The 18,924-nt window shown below is 46.5% G+C and overlaps 2 protein-coding genes across 4 annotated transcripts in view; one reads left to right on the top strand and one right to left on the bottom strand.

Moving 5' to 3' along the window:
- Positions 1-9,812, top strand: part of LOC134958425 (mitogen-activated protein kinase 12-like) — an 87,079-nt gene extending 77,267 nt beyond the window's left edge. The window contains exons 11-12 of the mRNA XM_063941021.1: positions 52-225; positions 9,445-9,812. Of these exons, the coding sequence (XP_063797091.1) occupies positions 52-225; positions 9,445-9,506 (236 nt within the window). The 3' untranslated portion in view covers positions 9,507-9,812. The remainder of the gene's footprint in view (positions 1-51; positions 226-9,444) is intronic.
- A 6,738-nt stretch (positions 9,813-16,550) lies between these two features.
- The window catches only part of CCDC51 (coiled-coil domain containing 51), a 34,211-nt gene continuing 31,837 nt past the window's right edge, over positions 16,551-18,924 (bottom strand). For all 3 annotated transcript variants that reach the window (XM_063941024.1, XM_063941022.1, XM_063941023.1), the window contains one exon: positions 16,551-17,365. In XM_063941024.1, coding sequence (XP_063797094.1) covers positions 16,589-17,365 — 777 coding nt within the window. In that variant the 3' untranslated portion in view covers positions 16,551-16,588. The remainder of the gene's footprint in view (positions 17,366-18,924) is intronic.

The raw sequence follows: 18,924 nt of genomic DNA on the forward strand, positions 1-18,924 counted from the left end.
TGCAGACAGGAGGAGGCAGGTTATGACTTTCAATTCTTCCTGTCTCACCAGAGATTGATCTCCTGGAGAAAATGTTGGATTTAGACCCTGAACAGAGGTTATCTGCCACAGAATGTCTGGCACACCCTTACCTAGAGGAATACCACGACTCCGAGCCTGACCCACCTGCCGAGAAATATGACGACTCGTTTGAAAGTTTGGATCTTCCGATCTCAGAATGGAAAAGTAACGTGTTAGCACTTTATGCTGTAATTTGTAATGTCAAACCAGGGACGGATCTAGACTTTTCTTTAGGGGGGGCGGTTTGCTGTTTAATCTTGACTCCTCCCTCTACAGTCCCAACTCCTCCCATCTGCAGTCCTAACTCCTCCTCTCTCAATTCTGACTGAACTTTTTGAGTGAGACTGAGATAGAGCTTTGTGATTGTTCTATGTACATGTGACTGTCCTATGGGGTAATTGTATTTATTAGCCCTAGTACCCACACACCAGCAAGTGAGGGGCAAATGCTCTGTAACCCTTGCTCTCCTGGCTCCTCTGTGCTGCTGTGGTATAAGCTGCAGCACATCGTTCTGCCTCATGCTCTCCCCGGAGAGATCTCTTCTGCTCAAAAGTGGGCGTGGCTATGACTGTGTTAGGGGGGGCGGTCGCCCCCTTCGCCCCCCCCCCCCCCTCCCTCCCTAGATCCGGCCCTGTGTCAAACACACACACTGGCTGTAAGGTCGGTGTAAGTAATGGGCATTAGGAGTAATTCAGAGTTGATCGCAGCAGCAAATTTGTTAGCAGCTGGGCAAAACCATGTGCATTGCAGGTGTGGCAGATATAACATGTGCAGAGAGAGTTAGATTTAGGTGGGTTATTTTGTTTCTGTGCAGGGTAAATACTGGCTGCTTTATTTTTACACTGCAATTTAGATTTCAGTTTGAACAAACCCCACCAAATCTAACTCTCTGCACATGTTACATCTGCCTCCCCTGCAGTGCACATGGTTTAGCCCAACTGCTAACAAATCTGCTGCTGCGATCAACTCGGAGTTAGGCCCATTATTACTTAGCCGTATGCAAGACCCAATGCAGCCGCATCTAGTGCTTTTTGCAAACTGCATGTCCCCCTGTAAACCTGCTGCACACATCTTTGGGAATCTCCGGACGATTATGAGTTTGACACATCTCGGCCATTTCTCTCCATTCGTCAACTGGCCATTACTGGATTACGCCAAATTGCCAATGTGGACATACGCCTGTAGCACTTGTGCGCTTTAAACCAGAGGTCACCATATTTGGAGTTGTGTGTACGCCAACGGGACGCCTGTATCAGTCGTGACACCTAGTGAAGGGTAGGTGTAAGTACTGACAATACTGGCTGCTCTAGCGGAAGGAGGGCTGGGGGTGGCGCAGTCGCAGAGATCCATTTGCGGCCGGTATACAGAACTGCGTCTCAGTATCAGCCCCAATGGGTCACAGAAAGAAGCAATACAAATGACTCAGGAACAAATCCTCATAGACTTATTTTTTCTTTCAAAACAGACAAGTTTTTAACGTTTTCTGATACACTTAATGTTTCCTTTGTAAAATCGATCTGCGGTGATTTTACTATATCTGCATTAGGGAATAGAACGGACAGATGGAGGCGTTTGGCTTAAGCAGTCTCCCAGCAACCAGCCAGGTCTCCAAGTCTGGGGCTGTCAAAGCAAACATGCCAATGATAATAGTGACTTAATGTCAACGCACATACATGCTGTCATCGCAAAGGCAGACATCTTGGAATGTATACGGTCCTACATATAATTTATTAAGTTACTTATGCTGCTTTCAGAACGCAAATGCCGGATCCTACCCGGTAAGAGAAACGTGTCCTTACCGGGTGGGATCCGGCATTTGCTCTCCTCTGCTGGCTTTCCGACCCGGCAATATACCGGGTCGGTTGCCATAGCAGCAGGGAGCGCAGCAGGGGCAGGGGTGGAGGCGGCGCTGGGAGATGAGCTCATCTCCTGCGCCGCCTCTCCCTATGCTGTGAATGGGAGCCGTGTCGCATCGAAACGGCTCCCATTCACACTGCACCTGACACCCGGTATTCAACCCGGTAATAACCCTTCTTTTTAACCGGGTTGAATTACCGGGTCAGGCGACCCGCTAATTCGGCAAAGGTGCTTTCACATCGCACACTGACCCGTTTCGACACGGCAATATGCCGTGTCGATACCGGGTTATTTGTGCGATGTGAAAGGGGTATTATATAGAAACATAGAATTTGACAGCAGATAAGAATCACTTGGCCCATCTAGTCTGCCCCTTTTAATACCATATTTTCTCTAACGTCCTAGTGGATGCTGGGGACTCCGAAAGGACCATGGGGAATAGCGGTACCGCAGGAGACTGGGCACAAAGTAAAAGCTTTAGGACTAGCTGGTGTGCACTGGCTCCTCCCCCTATGACCCTCCTCCAAGCCTCAGTTAAGATTTTGTGCCCGAACGAGAAGGGTGCAATCTAGGTGGCTCTCCTGAGCTGCTTAGAGTAAAAGTTTAAATAGGTTTTTTATTTTCAGTGAGACCTGCTGGCAACAGGCTCACTGCATCGAGGGACTAAGGGGAGAAGAAGCGAACTCACCTGCGTGCAGAGTGGATTGGGCTTCTTAGGCTACTGGACATTAGCTCCAGAGGGACGATCACAGGCCCAGCCATGGATGGGTCCCGGAGCCGCGCCGCCGGCCCCCTTACAGATGCTGAAGCAAGAAGAGGTCCATAAATCGGCGGCAGAAGACTTTCCTGTCTTCATAAGGTAGCGCACAGCACTGCAGCTGTGCGCCATTGCTCTCAGCACACTTCACACTGCGGTCACTGAGGGTGCAGGGCGCTGGGGGGGGGGCGCCCTGGGAAGCAATGAATTTACCTTATTTGGCAAAAAATACATCACATATAGCTCCTGGGCTATATGGATGTATTTAACCCCTGCCAGTTTTCCAGAAAAAAGCGGGAGAAGAGCCCGCCGTGAAGGGGGCGGGGCCTATCTCCTCAGCACACAGCGCCATTTTTCCCACACAGCTCCGCTGGTAGGAAGGCTCCCAGAATCTCCCCTGCATCCTGCAACTACCGAAACAGGGTAAAAAAGAGAGGGGGGCACTTATTTGGCAAAATAACAGATATAAGCAGCTATAAGGGATAGACACTTATTGTAAGGTTGTCCCTATACATATATAGCGCTCTGGTGTGTGCTGGCAAACTCTCCCTCTGTCTCCCCAAGGGGCTAAGTGGGTCCTGTCCTCTATCAGAGCATTCCCTGTGTGTGTGCTGGGTGTCGGTACGTGTGTGTCGACATGTATGAGGAGGAAAATGATGTGGAGGCGGAGCAATTGCCTATAATGGTGATGTCACCCCCTAGGGAGTCGACACCTGAATGGATGGCCGTAATTAAGGAATTACGTGACAGTGTCGGCACGTTACAGAAAACTGTTGACGACATGAGACAGCCGGCAGCTCAGTTAGTGCCTGTCCAGGCGTCTCAAACACCGTCAGGGGCTATTAAACGCCCGTTACCTCAGTGGGTCGACACGGACCCAGACACAGACACTGACTCCAGTGTCGACGGTGAAGAAACAAACGTATTTTCCAGTAGGGCCACACGTTACATGATCACGGCAATGAAGGAGGTTTTGCACATCTCTGATACTGCAAGTACCACAAAAAGGGGTATTATGTGGGGTATGAAAAAACTACCCGTAGTTTTTCCTGAATCAGATGAATTGAATGAAGTGTGTGATGAAGCGTGGGTTACCCCCGACAAAAAACTGCTAATTTCTAAAAAATTATTGGCACTATATCCCTTCCCACCAGAGGTTAGGGCTCGTTGGGAAACACCCCCTAGGGTGGATAAGGCGCTCACACGCTTATCAAAACAAGTGGCGTTACCGTCTCCAGAAACGGCCGCCCTTAAGGAGCCAGCAGATAGGAGGCTGGAAAATATCCTTAAAAAGTATATACACACATACTGGTGTTATACTGCGACCAGCAATCGCCTCAGCCTGGATGTGCAGTGCTGGGGTGGCTTGGTCGGATTCCCTGACTGAAAATATTGATACCCTGGACAGGGACAATATATTATTGACTATAGAGCATTTAAAGGATGCATTCCTATATATGCGAGATGCACAGAGAGACATTTGCACTCTGGCATCAAGAGTAAGTGCGATGTCCATTTCTGCCAGAAGAGGATTATGGACGCGACAGTGGTCAGGGGATGCGGATTCCAAACGGCATATGGAAGTATTGCCGTATAAAGGGGAGGAGTTATTTGGGGGAGGTCTATCGGACCTGGTGGCCACGGCAACGGCTGGGAAATCCACCTTTTTTACCCCAAGTCACCTCGCAGCAGAAAAAGATACCGTCTTTTCAGGCTCAGTCCTTTCGTCCCCATAAGGGCAAGCGGGCAAAAGGCCACTCATATCTGCCCCGGGGCAGAGGAAGGGGAAAAAGACTGCAACAGACAGCTTCTTCCCACGAACAGAAGCCTTCCCCCGCTTCTGCCAAGTCCTCAGCATGACGCTGGGGCCTTACAAGCGGACTCAGGCACGGTGGGGGCCCGTCTCAAGAATTTCAGCGCGCAGTGGGCTCACTCGCAAGTGGACCCCTGGATCCTGCAGGTAGTATCTCAGGGGTACAAATTGGAATTCGAGACGTCTCCCCCTCGCCGGTTCCTGAAGTCTGCTTTACCAACGTCTACCCCCGACAGGGAGGCGGTATTGGAAGCCATTCACAAGCTGTATTCCCAGCAAGTGATAATCAAGGTACCCCTCCTACAACAAGGAAAGGGGTATTACTCCACGCTGTTTGTGGTACCGAAGCCGGACGGCTCGGTGAGACCCATTTTAAATCTGAAAGCCTTGAACACTTACATAAAAAGGTTCAAGTTCAAGATGGAGTCACTCAGAGCAGTGATAGCGAACCTGGAAGAAGGGGACTACATGGTGTCTCTGGACATCAAGGATGCTTACCTCCATGTCCCAATTTGCCCTTCTCACCAAGGGTACCTCAGGTTTGTGGTACAGAACTGTCACTATCAGTTTCAGACGCTGCCGTTTGGATTGTCCACGGCACCCCTGGTCTTTACCAAGGTAATGGCCGAAATGATGATTCTTCTTCGAAGAAAAGGCGTCTTAATTATCCCTTACTTGGACGATCTCCTGATAAGGGCACGGTCCAGAGAACAGTTAGAGGTCGGAGTAGCACTATCTCAAATAGTACTACGACAGCACGGATGGATTCTAAATATTCCAAAATCGCAGCTGATTCCGACGACACGTCTGCTGTTCCTAGGGATGATTCTGGACACAGTACAGAAAAAGGTGTTTCTCCCGGAAGAGAAAGCCAGGGAGTTATCCGACCTAGTCAGGAAACTCCTAAGACCAGGCCAGGTGTCAGTGCATCAGTGCACAAGGGTCCTGGGAAAGATGGTGGCTTCTTACGAAGCGATTCCATTCGGCAGATTCCACGCAAGAACTTTTCAGTTGGATCTGCTAGACAAATGGTCCGGATCGCATCTTCAAATGCATCAGCGGATAACCCTGTCTCCAAGGACAAGGGTGTCTCTCCTGTGGTGGTTACAGAGTGCTCATCTCCTAGAGGGCCGCAGATTCGGCATTCAGGATTGGGTCCTGGTGACCACGGATGCCAGCCTGAGAGGCTGGGGAGCAGTCACACAGGGAAAAAATTTCCAGGGCTTGTGGTCAAGCATGGAAACGTCACTTCACATAAATATCCTGGAACTAAGGGCCATTTACAATGCCCTAAGTCAGGCAAGGCCTCTGCTTCAGGGTCAGCCTGTATTGATCCAGTCGGACAACATCACGGCAGTCGCCCACGTAAACAGACAGGGCGGCACAAGAAGCAGGAGGGCAATGACGGAAGTGGCAAGGATTCTTCGCTGGGCGGAAAATCATGTGATAGCACTGTCAGCAGTGTTCATTCCGGGAGTGGACAACTGGGAAGCAGACTTCCTCAGCAGACACGATCTTCACCCGGGGGAGTGGGGACTTCACCCAGAAGTCTTCCACATGATTGTAAACCGTTGGGAAAAACCAAAGGTGGACATGATGGCGTCTCGCCTCAACAAAAAACTGGACAGATATTGCTCCAGGTCAAGGGACCCTCAGGCAATAGCTGTGGACGCTCTGGTAACACCGTGGGTGTACCGGTCAGTGTATGTGTTCCCTCCTCTTCCTCTCATACCAAAAGTACTGAGAATCATAAGAAGGAGAGGAGTAAAGACTATACTCGTGGCTCCGGATTGGCCAAGAAGGACTTGGTACCCGGAAATTCAAGAGATGCTCACGGAAGACCCGTGGCCTCTACCTCTAAGACAGGACCTGCTCCAGCAGGGACCATGTCTGTTCCAAGACTTACCGCGGCTGCGTTTGACGGCATGGCGGTTGAACGCCGGATCCTGAAGGAAAAAGGCATTCCGGATGAAGTCATCCCTACCCTGATCAAAGCCAGGAAGGATGTAACCGTACAACATTATCACCGTATTTGGCGTAAATATGTTGCGTGGTGCGAGGCCAGGAAGGCCCCTACGGAGGAATTTCAACTGGGTCGATTCCTGCATTTCCTGCAAACAGGACTGTCTATGGGCCTCAAATTAGGGTCCATTAAGGTTCAAATTTCGGCCCTGTCGATATTCTTCCAAAAAGAACTAGCTTCTGTTCCTGAAGTTCAGACGTTTGTCAAGGGAGTACTGCATATACAGCCTCCTTTTGTGCCTCCAGTGGCACCTTGGGATCTCAATGTAGTGTTGGGATTCCTAAAATCACATTGGTTTGAACCACTCACCACTGTGGACTTGAAATATCTCACATGGAAAGTGGTAATGCTGTTAGCCCTGGCTTCAGCCAGGCGTGTATCAGAATTGGCGGCTTTATCCTATAAAAGCCCTTACCTAATTTTTCATACGGACAGGGCAGAATTGAGGACTCGTCCTCAATTTCTCCCTAAGGTGGTTTCAGCATTTCACTTAAACCAACCTATTGTGGTGCCTGCGGCTACTAGGGACTTGGAGGATTCCAAGTTGCTGGACGTAGTCAGGGCCCTGAAAATATATATTTCCAGGACGGCTGGAGTCAGAAAATCTGACTCGCTGTTTATCCTGTATGCACCCAACAAGCTGGGTGCTCCTGCTTCTAAGCAGACGATTGCTCGTTGGATTTGTAGTACAATTCAGCTTGCACATTCTGTGGCAGGCCTGCCACAGCCAAAATCTGTAAAAGCCCATTCCACACGGAAAGTGGGCTCATCTTGGGCGGCTGCCCGAGGGGTCTCGGCTTTACAACTTTGCCGAGCAGCTACTTGGTCAGGGCAAACACGTTTGCTAAATTCTACAAATTTGATACCCTGGCTGAGGAGGACCTGGAGTTCTCTCATTCGGTGCTGCAGAGTCATCCGCACTCTCCCGCCCGTTTGGGAGCTTTGGTATAATCCCCATGGTCCTTTCGGAGTCCCCAGCATCCACTAGGACGTTAGAGAAAATAAGAATTTACTTACCGATAATTCTATTTCTCATAGTCCGTAGTGGATGCTGGGCGCCCATCCCAAGTGCGGATTGTCTGCATTACTTGTACTAAGTTATTGTTACAAAAATCGGGTTATTGTTGTTGTGAGCCATCTTTTCAGAGGCTCCTTCTGTTATCATGCTGTTAACTGGGTTCAGATCACAAGTTGTACGGTGTGATTGGTGTGGCTGGTATGAGTCTTACCCGGGATTCAAAATCCTTCCTTATTGTGTACGCTCGTCCGGGCATAGTATCCTGAGGCTTGGAGGAGGGTCATAGGGGGAGGAGCCAGTGCACACCAGCTAGTCCTAAAGCTTTTACTTTGTGCCCAGTCTCCTGCGGAGCCGCTATTCCCCATGGTCCTTTCGGAGTCCCCAGCATCCACTACGGACTATGAGAAATAGAATTATCGGTAAGTAAATTCTTATTTTAACCTCCAACCTTATTTGATCCTTATTTATTTGTAAGGATATCCTTATGTCTATCCCATGCATGTTAAAATTGCTCTACTGTCTTAGCCTCTACCACCTCTGATGGGAGGCTATTCCACTTGTCCACTACCCTTTCTGTGAAGTAATTTTTCCTCAAATTTCCCCTGAACCTCCCCCCCTCCTGTCTCAGTGTATGTCCTCGTGTCCTATTGCTTGTCTTCATGTGAAGAATGTTTCCCTCCCGGACTTTGTTAAAACCCTTGATATATTTGAAAGTTTCTATCATATCCCCCGTAAGATGGATCCAAGGCTTCTCACTGCAGAGCAGAACGAAGATCGAAAGCAATTTTGTACAGACATTTTGGAACAAATTCAAGCGGATTCACATTTTCTAGATAAAGCTATTACCGCTGATGAAACATGGATCTTCTGGTACTGTACAATCCTGAGATAAAATGCCAGTCCATGCACTGGAAAACACCATCATCACCAAAAATGATAGCTCGTGACAGCAAATCCAACTTCAAAATTCATGTTAACTATTTTCTTTGATAACAAGGGTGTTACTTTGGCAGACTGGGTACCAGATGGCGCAACAGTAAGTCAACACGACTACAAAACTGTTCTAGAAACTTTGCGGGAAAGAATCATAAGAAAGAGGCCAGAGTTGTGGAAAAAATGGTTTCATCCTCCACCAAGACAAAGCATCAGCCCACACAGCTCTCTCTGTGAAGCAGTTTTGGCCGAGCAACAGATTGCAGTGCTAGAACCCTCCATACTCACCAGACCTAGCACCGTGTGACTTCTTTCTTTTCCCGAAAGTCAAATCTGTACTCAAGGGAACCGATATTGCATCAGTTACTGATGTAAAGACGAAAATGACGGAGCTGCTGAGATAGCTGACAGTTAATGAGCTACAGCGCGGCATTGACCAATGGAAAATAAGAATGCAACAGTGTGGTGATGCAGTACATAGAAGGGGAACAGAGTTAAAATGTACTTATTATAATTAAATGTAAATTATAGCATCTCGTTATTTAATAGCCACACCTCGTATTTTCCGTAAAGCGCTGCATAATATGTGTGCGCTATATAAATAACTTAATATACAACATAAATAGCATGAATTTCAGTTGCAAGTCAATGATGTGGCAGAACAGATCACATCAAAGGTTAGATACCTACTCCCAAATGTCGGATAGTTATTCTACAACTACATTTACGGAACATCTTTCCCAGCACAAGTTCTGCATTTTTATTTTAAGAAATAAAAACATGTTTAAAGCAACATAATTAAGTTACCAGAGGCCGCAGCCTATAAAGCAAAATAAATACATTTTAAAAATTAACATTTGTGCCAGACACAAAATATTTAGCTTTCTATTTATTTTGAGAAGTGCGGCCGGGTCTAATCTGATGACTGTGGGCGGATCTATGAGGGGATTGGAGAGTCACATTTTTCTTTCATGTTTACACAGGTTTAAGTCACATGGAAATCATGACGTTTGAGCCCAAGAGCCTGAGCCAACAGGCTACATGACCGGATTGGCCCAAGTCCTCTTCATCTCCTAGACAACTCCTGGAACTTGGAAACACTTCCAGAAGTCTTCAGCACAAAAGCAATGAAGTTAATTCAACAAGGAAAGGTGGATTTCTATTACAAGCTAAAAGGCTTTACCAGCTTGTCCATCTGGGGGAGCAACTATGGAAATATGAGAAAGCACAGGAAAGGCTGCGTCTTGCATTTGTTCCAGCTAAGGCCTATTGTTGGTGTAGCATTAATGGATGACACTGTGTAACATCTACAAATATGATACATGATAATGCAATCAGACTGTAGCTGTGATTTGTCTAGCAGGTGTTCCCTGTACAGGTTTGTTACAACACAAACACCAACCTCACGGGAGGTAGTTAATATAATGCCGGATGGGATCCCGGCAGTCGAAATACTGGTGGTGGTGGGGTTAGTTTTAGGCATTAAAAGGGGGGGGGGGGGGTTAGGGTGCAGGGACAGGAAGGTTATGGTTAGGTACTTGGGGGGAGGGGGGGGGAGCGGTAAGGCACATAGAATGGGAGGTTAGAATTAGGCACCAGGCGGGGATGGTTAGGTTTACGCAGCGGGGAAGGGAGGGTTAGGCACCCACAAGGGAGGGTTAGGGTAGGGGACAGGTGAGGGTTACGGTACTTACTGGGGGGGCTGAATCCCAGCCTGACATATCTACTTTGTGCTGCTGTTATCGTTTGTATGCTCACATTGGTCCAGTCTCTATCCCCAACAACCGTGCCTAAACCTGGACATTACAACAGTCGGCAGCTTTGTGCTGACGTTACTCTTTTCACGCTGTCACTAGCTACAAGTTGCCACGGTAACCCTGCATAACTCATCTCGTCTGTGCGCAATGAGTTTATAAAAAATGAATACAATAGGTGCCCTGACCCTTCAAAAGTAAACTCTAAAGCTAGGTGCACATTATAAAATATATCAAACAATGTATCGTTCTGACGTGGTTCGTAGCTATTTATTACACGCATCATAGTGCGTACTCCCGATTGTGCATGCACGGCGGTCGTTCCTCTTCCTATCTGGCGCGCTGCACATTGGATGGGACGATGCAATGAACGGCGCCATGCAGTTACATGCATGCTGTAACGACGAATCATGCTGTTGTAATCTGGATAATGCAGGATGTATGATGCGTATGAAGTATGGTGACATCACATTACAGCGTCGGCTGGCTCACACAACGTACAGTGTGTACCCAGATTAACACAAGGCTGATTGCTGTGAATTACAGCACATTTCGGCACATTGGGGGTCATTCCGAGTTGATCGTAGCTGTGCTAAGTTTAGCACAGCTACGATCGTTAACTCAGACATGCGGGGGGACGCCCAGCACAGGGCTAGTCCGCCCCGCATGTCAGTGCCAGCCGCCCCGCACAGCGGCGATGCCTTTGTATTTGAGGAGTAACTCCCGGTCAGCGCAGCTCCTGCGGCTGACCGGGAGTTGCTCGTCGCTCCCGCTGGCCGCAGCGGCTGCGTGACACGTCACGCAGCCGCCGCGCCACCCCCCCCCAACGGTCCGGCCACACCTGCGTTGGCCGGACCGCTCCCCCTAAACGGCGGCTTAATGCCGCCGTTCAGCCCCCTCCCGCCCAGCGTCCGCCTCTGTCTCAGAGGCGATCGCTAGGTAACAAAAGCTGCCATGCGACGGCGCAGTTCCGACCCAATCGCTGCGACAAACTGCAGCAAGCGATTGGGTTGAAATGACCCCCTATTGTGCAATTTTAAACTAAAAAATTTAATAAAAAACATTATTGCATTAATGAAAGTTATATATAATGGTAAATCCAGTTTATATATATATATATATATATAAAGAAGTGATGACTGCTGGAAAAGAAGGCAAAAGTGCTATTTTCTTATTTTTTTTTGTCATTGGACTGAAGAATAATCTTTATTTATTGGATATCTGGCAAACCTCAGTATAATTCAGGCGCTTGCTGAAGCTGCATGAGATTTTAATATGAATGTCAATTATTCTGTATGTAATCCATCTTCACATTGATAACACTGAGGAAACTGCAGCTGCAAAGCATAGCTCTGGTTTGCCAGTCAATAGTACGTATTGCTGCAGCAATCACAAAGTAAGTAGACAGAATTTAGAAAACTGGGCTGATGCTTAAATCACGCAGTGGATGCAGATATTTTGTACAAAACAGAAGTATAGATTTTCCAACAGGTGCGCACTAATAAAGCAGCTAGATTGCGTACAATGGTGACTCTGAGGTAACTTCCTAAAAACCTCCACCCTATAAAATAGGATCAGTGCAGAAAGAAAAAGGTACCAGTACGTGCAACCAGGCGCATCACAGAGGGAACTTCTTGGGATAGTAAGCTTCCTGTGCTCAATGGTCTGTTCCCGCAGATTTTGGATATAATCCCCAATGCAAAAAATATATAAAGTGCATATAGTGAAGTCCAGTTAAGAAAACATTTATTACAATACAATATTCACAAATTCTCTAAAAAATGACAACATCTTGAATAAAATAGCAGCAAGTGGTAATGATCACATATCCGTCCCCAATGAGAAATCCAGCCAATGGGTGGATATATACAATGGATAATGTGTGGTCACAAAAAGCATCTGTCCAGACAGGGAGTCCAATCAAAGTAATTACCAGAGAAAGGTTTTCATGAGCGTTTGGGTAAAGATGTCCCGTGGCAACCGCAGCGCCTTCTCCCCCTCTCGTCTGGTATCGCGTCAATGTTCTCCCTGTGGTCCTGGAGTGGATATAGCCAACGCGTTTCGACCCTTTGCATCGGGTCTTTGTCAGGGCATCCAGTACATTCTTGGTCCCCTGTTCCTTTTTTTAAATGTGAACTAGCCAATCGTAGTGCGGCAAACTCAGGTGTTTCTGATCGGCTTTGTGACTACGTTTCCCAGCGTCCTCCGCTGGCCGCGACGTCATTTCCGCTGGTGAATCCTTCGTCATTCTCGGAAGTGCGGCAGACGCCGAGGGCTCCTATACATAGAAGAAACTACAAGTCCCATGAGCCATTAGGCGTCCCGCCGTCACTTCCGTCTTCTATTCTATATCTGTAACGTCCATACTAAATATATCACGGGTCCCGCACATCTTCCTGCACGCCTTCACTTCCGGCGGATCGTTGCTCTGGCAACGAATGTATACAACATGGCTATTTTTGTAGATTGAGTCCATAGATATCTTTTGGTGCAGCCCTCTGGGCCAATAAGTCCAGGAAAATATATAAGATAAACAAAAAAAGGGGGTTATCAATATGTTAAAGTGCGCTGTGTACATGCAAATTTATCGCATCCAGTATTCACAGAGCAAAGTAAAGTGCATTTAGGACAATAAAGTGCAGTGCATTTATAACACAGAAAAAGTGACTTAGCCTGAATTTACAAAAACCACTTCACCTCAAAGTCGAGGTTAAGCCCCCCTGGTTTCAAAGTGTTGCACTCAAAAATCTGTTTCATCTCCGCCTTTGCCAATTGTGCGGGGAGATCTCTCTGTCTCCAGTGCCCCTTTACCCACTGTATCCCTACAAACCTCCTGATGGCAGATGGGCATTTATTGTGCATAAGGCGAAAATGCTCAGATAGGGCATGTGTTGTTAGCCCATTCTTTATGTTTCTTAAGTGTTCACTGATACGCACTTTTAGGGGTCTTGAGGTCCTTCCAATATAAAAAAGGCCACATGTGCATTCTACAGCATACACTACGCTTTTCGTATTGCAAGTGACAAACTCTTTGATGGAAATCTTTCTTTCATTGATTATTAAGTCAACAGTTTTGCTGTTACCGTCACCTTTGATGGTGCGGCATCCCATACACATACCACACCGAAAAAAACCCTTTGATTTAATGGTGGGTAAAGATTTGGCCGGTGGTAGGGCCCCTCGGACTAAAATGCTACTTAGATTGGGTGCTTTTCTAGAGAATTTTTTTAGAGAATTTGTGAATATTGTATTGTAATAAATGTTTTCTTAACTGGACTTCACTATATGCACTTTATATATTTTTTGCATTGGGGATTATATCCAAAATCTGCGGGAACAGACCATTGAGCACAGGAAGCAGATATTTTGTAGACTGAACCAATAATTGAAGAGGGAAATGGATGAAGGTGTTATGTTACGTTTAGAAGAAACCAAGATATTTACAGATAAATTATTAGAACTTCTTAAATTGGACATAACACTTTTATCCACAAAATATATCAGTAAATAGACTACCAACATCTAAAATAACATTAAGCTCGATTCAATTAAGTGCAGATTGAATAGCGCTGGGAATTAGCTCCAGGTGCTATTCAATTCAGCGTGCTGTGACACCCGACAAGAGGATTTCTTCTTGCACTCCTCCGGGAGTGGGAGGCGGAAATCCAACAAAAGTGCTGTTGCAATGCTGATTTCTGCCCTTAGGGGGTCATTACGAGTTGATCGCTCGCTGACAATTTTCGCAGCGCAGCGATCAGGTAAAAAATGGCAAAACGGCGCATGCGTATGCACCACAATGCGCAGGCGCGTCGTATGGGTACAAAGAGGATGGATGCTGGGCGATGGATTTAGCAAATATTCCATTCGCACAGCCAAATGCACGGTGACTGACAGAAAGAGGGCGTGCATGGGTGTCAACTGACCGTTTTCTGGGAGTGTTTGGAGAAACGCAGGCGTGTCCAGGCGTTTGCAGGGCGGGTGTCTGACGTCAATTCCGGCACCAAAAAGACTGAAGTGATCGCAAGGGCTGAGTAAGTCCAGAGCTACTCAGAAACTGCACAAAATGTTTTTGCTGCGCTCGGATGCAAAGTCGTTTGCACCCTTGCAAAGCGAAAATACACTTCCCCGTGGGCGGCGACTATGCGTTTGCACGGCTGCTAAAAGTAGCGAGCGATCAACTCGGAATGACCCCCTTAGTGCGGTGGAGACACTTTAGATGGAGAATGACGGTTTTTGCGGCAAAACACCCTGTTTAGTCCGCGAGAACCGGCCTTCTCCGACATGACAGCGCTCTGAAATGAATAGCACTGGGAGCTAATTACCGGTGCTAGTCAATCCGCGCTGAATTGAATCAAGCCCTTTGTTATTATGACCCCTAGGCCATAACCCCTTTATCCAATGACAAAACTATTATTTTACATTGTTACATCTTCACCTTAACCAATCCGCCTCTTCAATTACAAGAACACAACCTCAGTGCACTAGCAGTCATTGGCATCACTGAGGCAGGTTAGACCCCTTTTACTTCGTACAGCCCACAAAGTGTACGCCTCCTATCAGTACAAGCCATAGGTGCATAACCAGCCATAATACAGTATTTGTCTGATACTGAATGTGGTGAGACAGGCCAGACTGTACTGTCCTAGTGTACCTGGCTGTCAGATATGCTCCATTTATTAGAGACAGCCATATACCAGAGACCGACCATTGTACTTCCCAAGATGCCTAAAATAAGCAAAGCAAAATAAGCTTTCAGCAACAGATGCTGTAGCTGGCACAATTAACATTTCCTGATGTTTGATGCCTAGTGTTAACTATAAAAGACGCCAGACGACAATGGCGCAGATGTACTAAGCCTTGAAGAGAGATAAGAGAGTACCAGCTACTAACGCCCATGTTACAGGCTATGTTTATAAAATCACAGGAGCTGATTGGTTGGTATCTCTCTCCATGGCTTAGTACATCTGCCCCAACACGAGCAAACCATTTCCATTCTCAAACTCAACACAAGATCGGCCATTTTGATACATCATCCTGACCGCTACCAATCAGCAATGGCTGAGACAGTGGATGACATTTTGACTTCTTGCTCTTTGTAAAAGTGTTTCCTGGGGCTTATTTTCATACCCAGACATCCTTCAGTCTTGCACATAGGAAAAGGAGTTATCCCGACCGTCAAAGATACAGCTGTCACATGACATGACAACCAAATCTGTGCTGCTAAGCTTATATGGTAAGTGCAGCATGGCCTAGATGTGTACTGAAGATGCGTTTAATTTGCTAGCTGTCGGGATACTGGTGGTCAGGATATCGATGCCACCAGTCAAAATCCCGGCGAAACGGGACTATTCCCACTCGTGGGTGTCCACAACACCCATAGAGTGGGAATAGACACTGGTGAGCGCAGTGAGCCACAGAGCCCGCAAGGAGAATATTTGCGCTCGCCCTGCTGCCAGCACTCTGGCGTGCGGGATGCCGCTGTCAGGATACTGACAGCCGGCGAATCATACTGAACCTGTGTAATGCTTTGATCAGAGGGAAGAGGCTTCCTGATGATGGGTCCACTTTAATTCTCATCATTTTTTGTAATTGGTAACATTTTAAAGTGCTCAAAATTCAATACAGACATTAAATAATACTAGGAAACATATACTGTAAGTTCGCAGACACGCAGGTTCTGCAGTAACTGTGGTCGGTCAGGAGTTTGTGATACAGTACTTGTCATGGAGATCGTTTTCAAAATGAGAATAATAAAAACTAAAAAGGACATCAAAATACAAAAATACAGTTATATACCTCTACATGGGATAAAAGCATCTGACACTACAATGTTTTCTGCAAATTGAAAAAAAAAAAAAATCACTACAGGGGCGGTTTCTGGATAAAATTGGTAAACAATAAGAATTGTGGGAGACGTTTTTATTTTTCTTTAAATAGCATCCGATAATCTACTTTCTTAGCTCTCCTCCTGCAAATCATTAAGTCCTTTTCAAAACCTCAAGAGGGGTTTCCACTGCGGCTGCCAGACTCGGACACAAACGTCTGATGGTTCTCAGTATTTCATGTGAAGGCGGGGGATGGAATCTTAAAATGTAAAGAGCAGTAAGAGCTCAGATGGGCGGTCCAAAGCCCCTCTGCTCACCAAATCACGTGTCATATGACTGTGGTTGTCATGGTAGCTACACGACACTATGCAGAACCATAAATAATTAATAGCAGCATGAAGAGACAAACTGAAGTAAAAATTGGAATTACCACGCTTTTTCTTATAGTGATTAATCTAGAAATAATTGGAATCAGAAAGAACACATTTCCATGAACATTCCGCAAAGGCATCGGTCAAGGACATTTTATTATTTGTGTTAGGTAATGTCTAGTTTCCCTTCAGTAAAACGTACAATATAGGAATTGTTAATGTGAACACCATACATGTCAATGCAGTGCTGTAAATGGAATTTCTATTAATTTGAGTCCCCAGCCTTTGCTCGGCTTCTGACAATACAAGTATAACATTCTGCAGCGGACCTTCCTGCCCGCTGTCCCCAGGCACAGACACGGGGGCGACTCTGGCTGTGGGCGGCGAGGACAGTTTAGACTTCACATTCTGAACATCTGTTGCTATTTTGCCGATACTCTTTTCCAGGTCTCCATATTTCTGCTGTAAGCCTTCCAAGTTCTTCCCGGTTTCCTTGGTGTAAGCCATATGCTCCTTAATTACCGTAAACACCCGATCGTCTGAAGCGACGGCTTTTCCTGGAGACTCAGAGCCACCTTTGGGAGACACTTGGGATGACGGCACTGTACCTGGTACCACATTTCTTAATGATACAATGAGGTCACCAAGATCCTTTTGCTGGGATTGGTGTACAGACGCATGTTCGTGGATGGCTTCCTGTAAGCTGATTGGTCCTTTCTGCGCTTCCAGAAGCAGGACCTTTAATTCTTGCAGCCTGACGCGATTAATATAGGTTGACCCCATGACCCCGATAACTGCACCCAGAACAGACCCAATGACTGACCAGTTCTTAGTCCGCTCTGCTCTGGTTCTCTCCTTCTCGTGGCTCTCCCTCACAGAGGCGGAGAAGCTGAAGAACGTCTCTCTTTCATTCTCTTCTGCATTGATGTACGAAGTTCTCAATCTTTTTTCTTCCTAAATAAACAAGGATATGAATTTAATTTACAAAACAAAAAATAGACTTCCCAAAAAACGTCCAATTTCACAGAAAGACAGATCCAGCCAAGATCCCTCTGACTAAGAACAGGATGGACATACACAAAGATGCGTCAATTCACATCTGTATGTGCGCTGTATGCAGAAACTCGCCATTTGCGTCCATGCTAAGAGTCCGACCGACCCATGATGTTCTTTAGGGGTCAGGAGGACAGGAGCTGTGTGACTACCTATATAAACAGCTGTAAAAGCATATCCTTCTCTTTGCCAACCTCTGACAGCAACTAGCCGAAGATAATAACTTTCACTATGGTGGCTAGTATACAACATTCCTGGTCCATAGTGGAGAGTGACAAAAATAATGTGTTGATACAGTTTATCTCTTTCACGCCTGTCTTCCTCCTCTTCATTTAGCTCTGCTGGGCCTCACCTGCGTAAATACTCAGAGCATATCCTCTGTATTCCTAATATAAGTATTCTGATTCTACCTGGCTACGTCCACTATAAACCATTTTCTCCCACGGAATAAAAACAATAATAGATAGAAATGCTGTAAAACTCGAGTTCTTTGACAATTGCCACTAACAATTCACTAATATGTGCTATAAAGCAACAAAAGTGAGAAAAATATTATGGTAAAGGTCATCAGCAAATCATGGATCTTTTATTTATCACAAAAAAATAAGATTTTACTTACCGATAAATCTATTTCTCGTAGTCCGTAGTGGATGCTGGGACTCCGTAAGGACCATGGGGATATAGCGGCTCCGCAGGAGACAGGGCACAATAATAAAAGCTTTAGGATCAGGTGGTGTGCACTGGCTCCTCCCCCTATGACCCTCCTCCAAGCCTCAGTTAGGATACTGTGCCCGGACGAGCGTGCATAATAAGGAAGGATATTGAATCCCGGGTAAGACTCATACCAGCCACACCAATCACACCGTACAACCTGTGATCTGAACCCAGTTAACAGTATGATAACAACGAAGGAGCCTCTGAAAAGACGGCTCACAACAAGAATAACCCGATTTTTGTAACAATAACTATGTACAAGTATTGCAGACAATCCGCACTTGGGATGGGCGCCCAGCATCCACTACGGACTACGAGAAATAGATTTATCGGTAAGTAAAATCTTATTTTCTCTGACGTCCTAGTGGATGCTGGGACTCCGTAAGGACCATGGGGATTATACCAAAGCTCCCAAACGGGCGGGAGAGTGCGGATGACCCTGCAGCACCGAATGAGAGAACTCCATGTCCTCCTCAGCCAGGGTATCAAATTTGTAGAATTTAGCAAACGTGTTTGCCCCTGACCAAGTAACTGCTCGGCAAAGTTGTAAAGCCGAGACCCCTCGGGCAGTCGCCCAAGATGAGCCCCCTTCCTTTTGGAATGGGCTTTTACAGATTTTGGCTGTGGCAGGCCTGCCACAGAATGTGTAAACTGAATTGTATTACAAATCCAGCGAGCAATCGTCTGCTTATAAGCAGGAGCACCCATCTTGTTGGGTGCATACAGGCTAAACAGCGAGTCAGATT

Source organism: Pseudophryne corroboree, chromosome 9, assembly GCF_028390025.1.
Source record: "Pseudophryne corroboree isolate aPseCor3 chromosome 9, aPseCor3.hap2, whole genome shotgun sequence".
NCBI lineage: Eukaryota > Metazoa > Chordata > Amphibia > Anura > Myobatrachidae > Pseudophryne > Pseudophryne corroboree.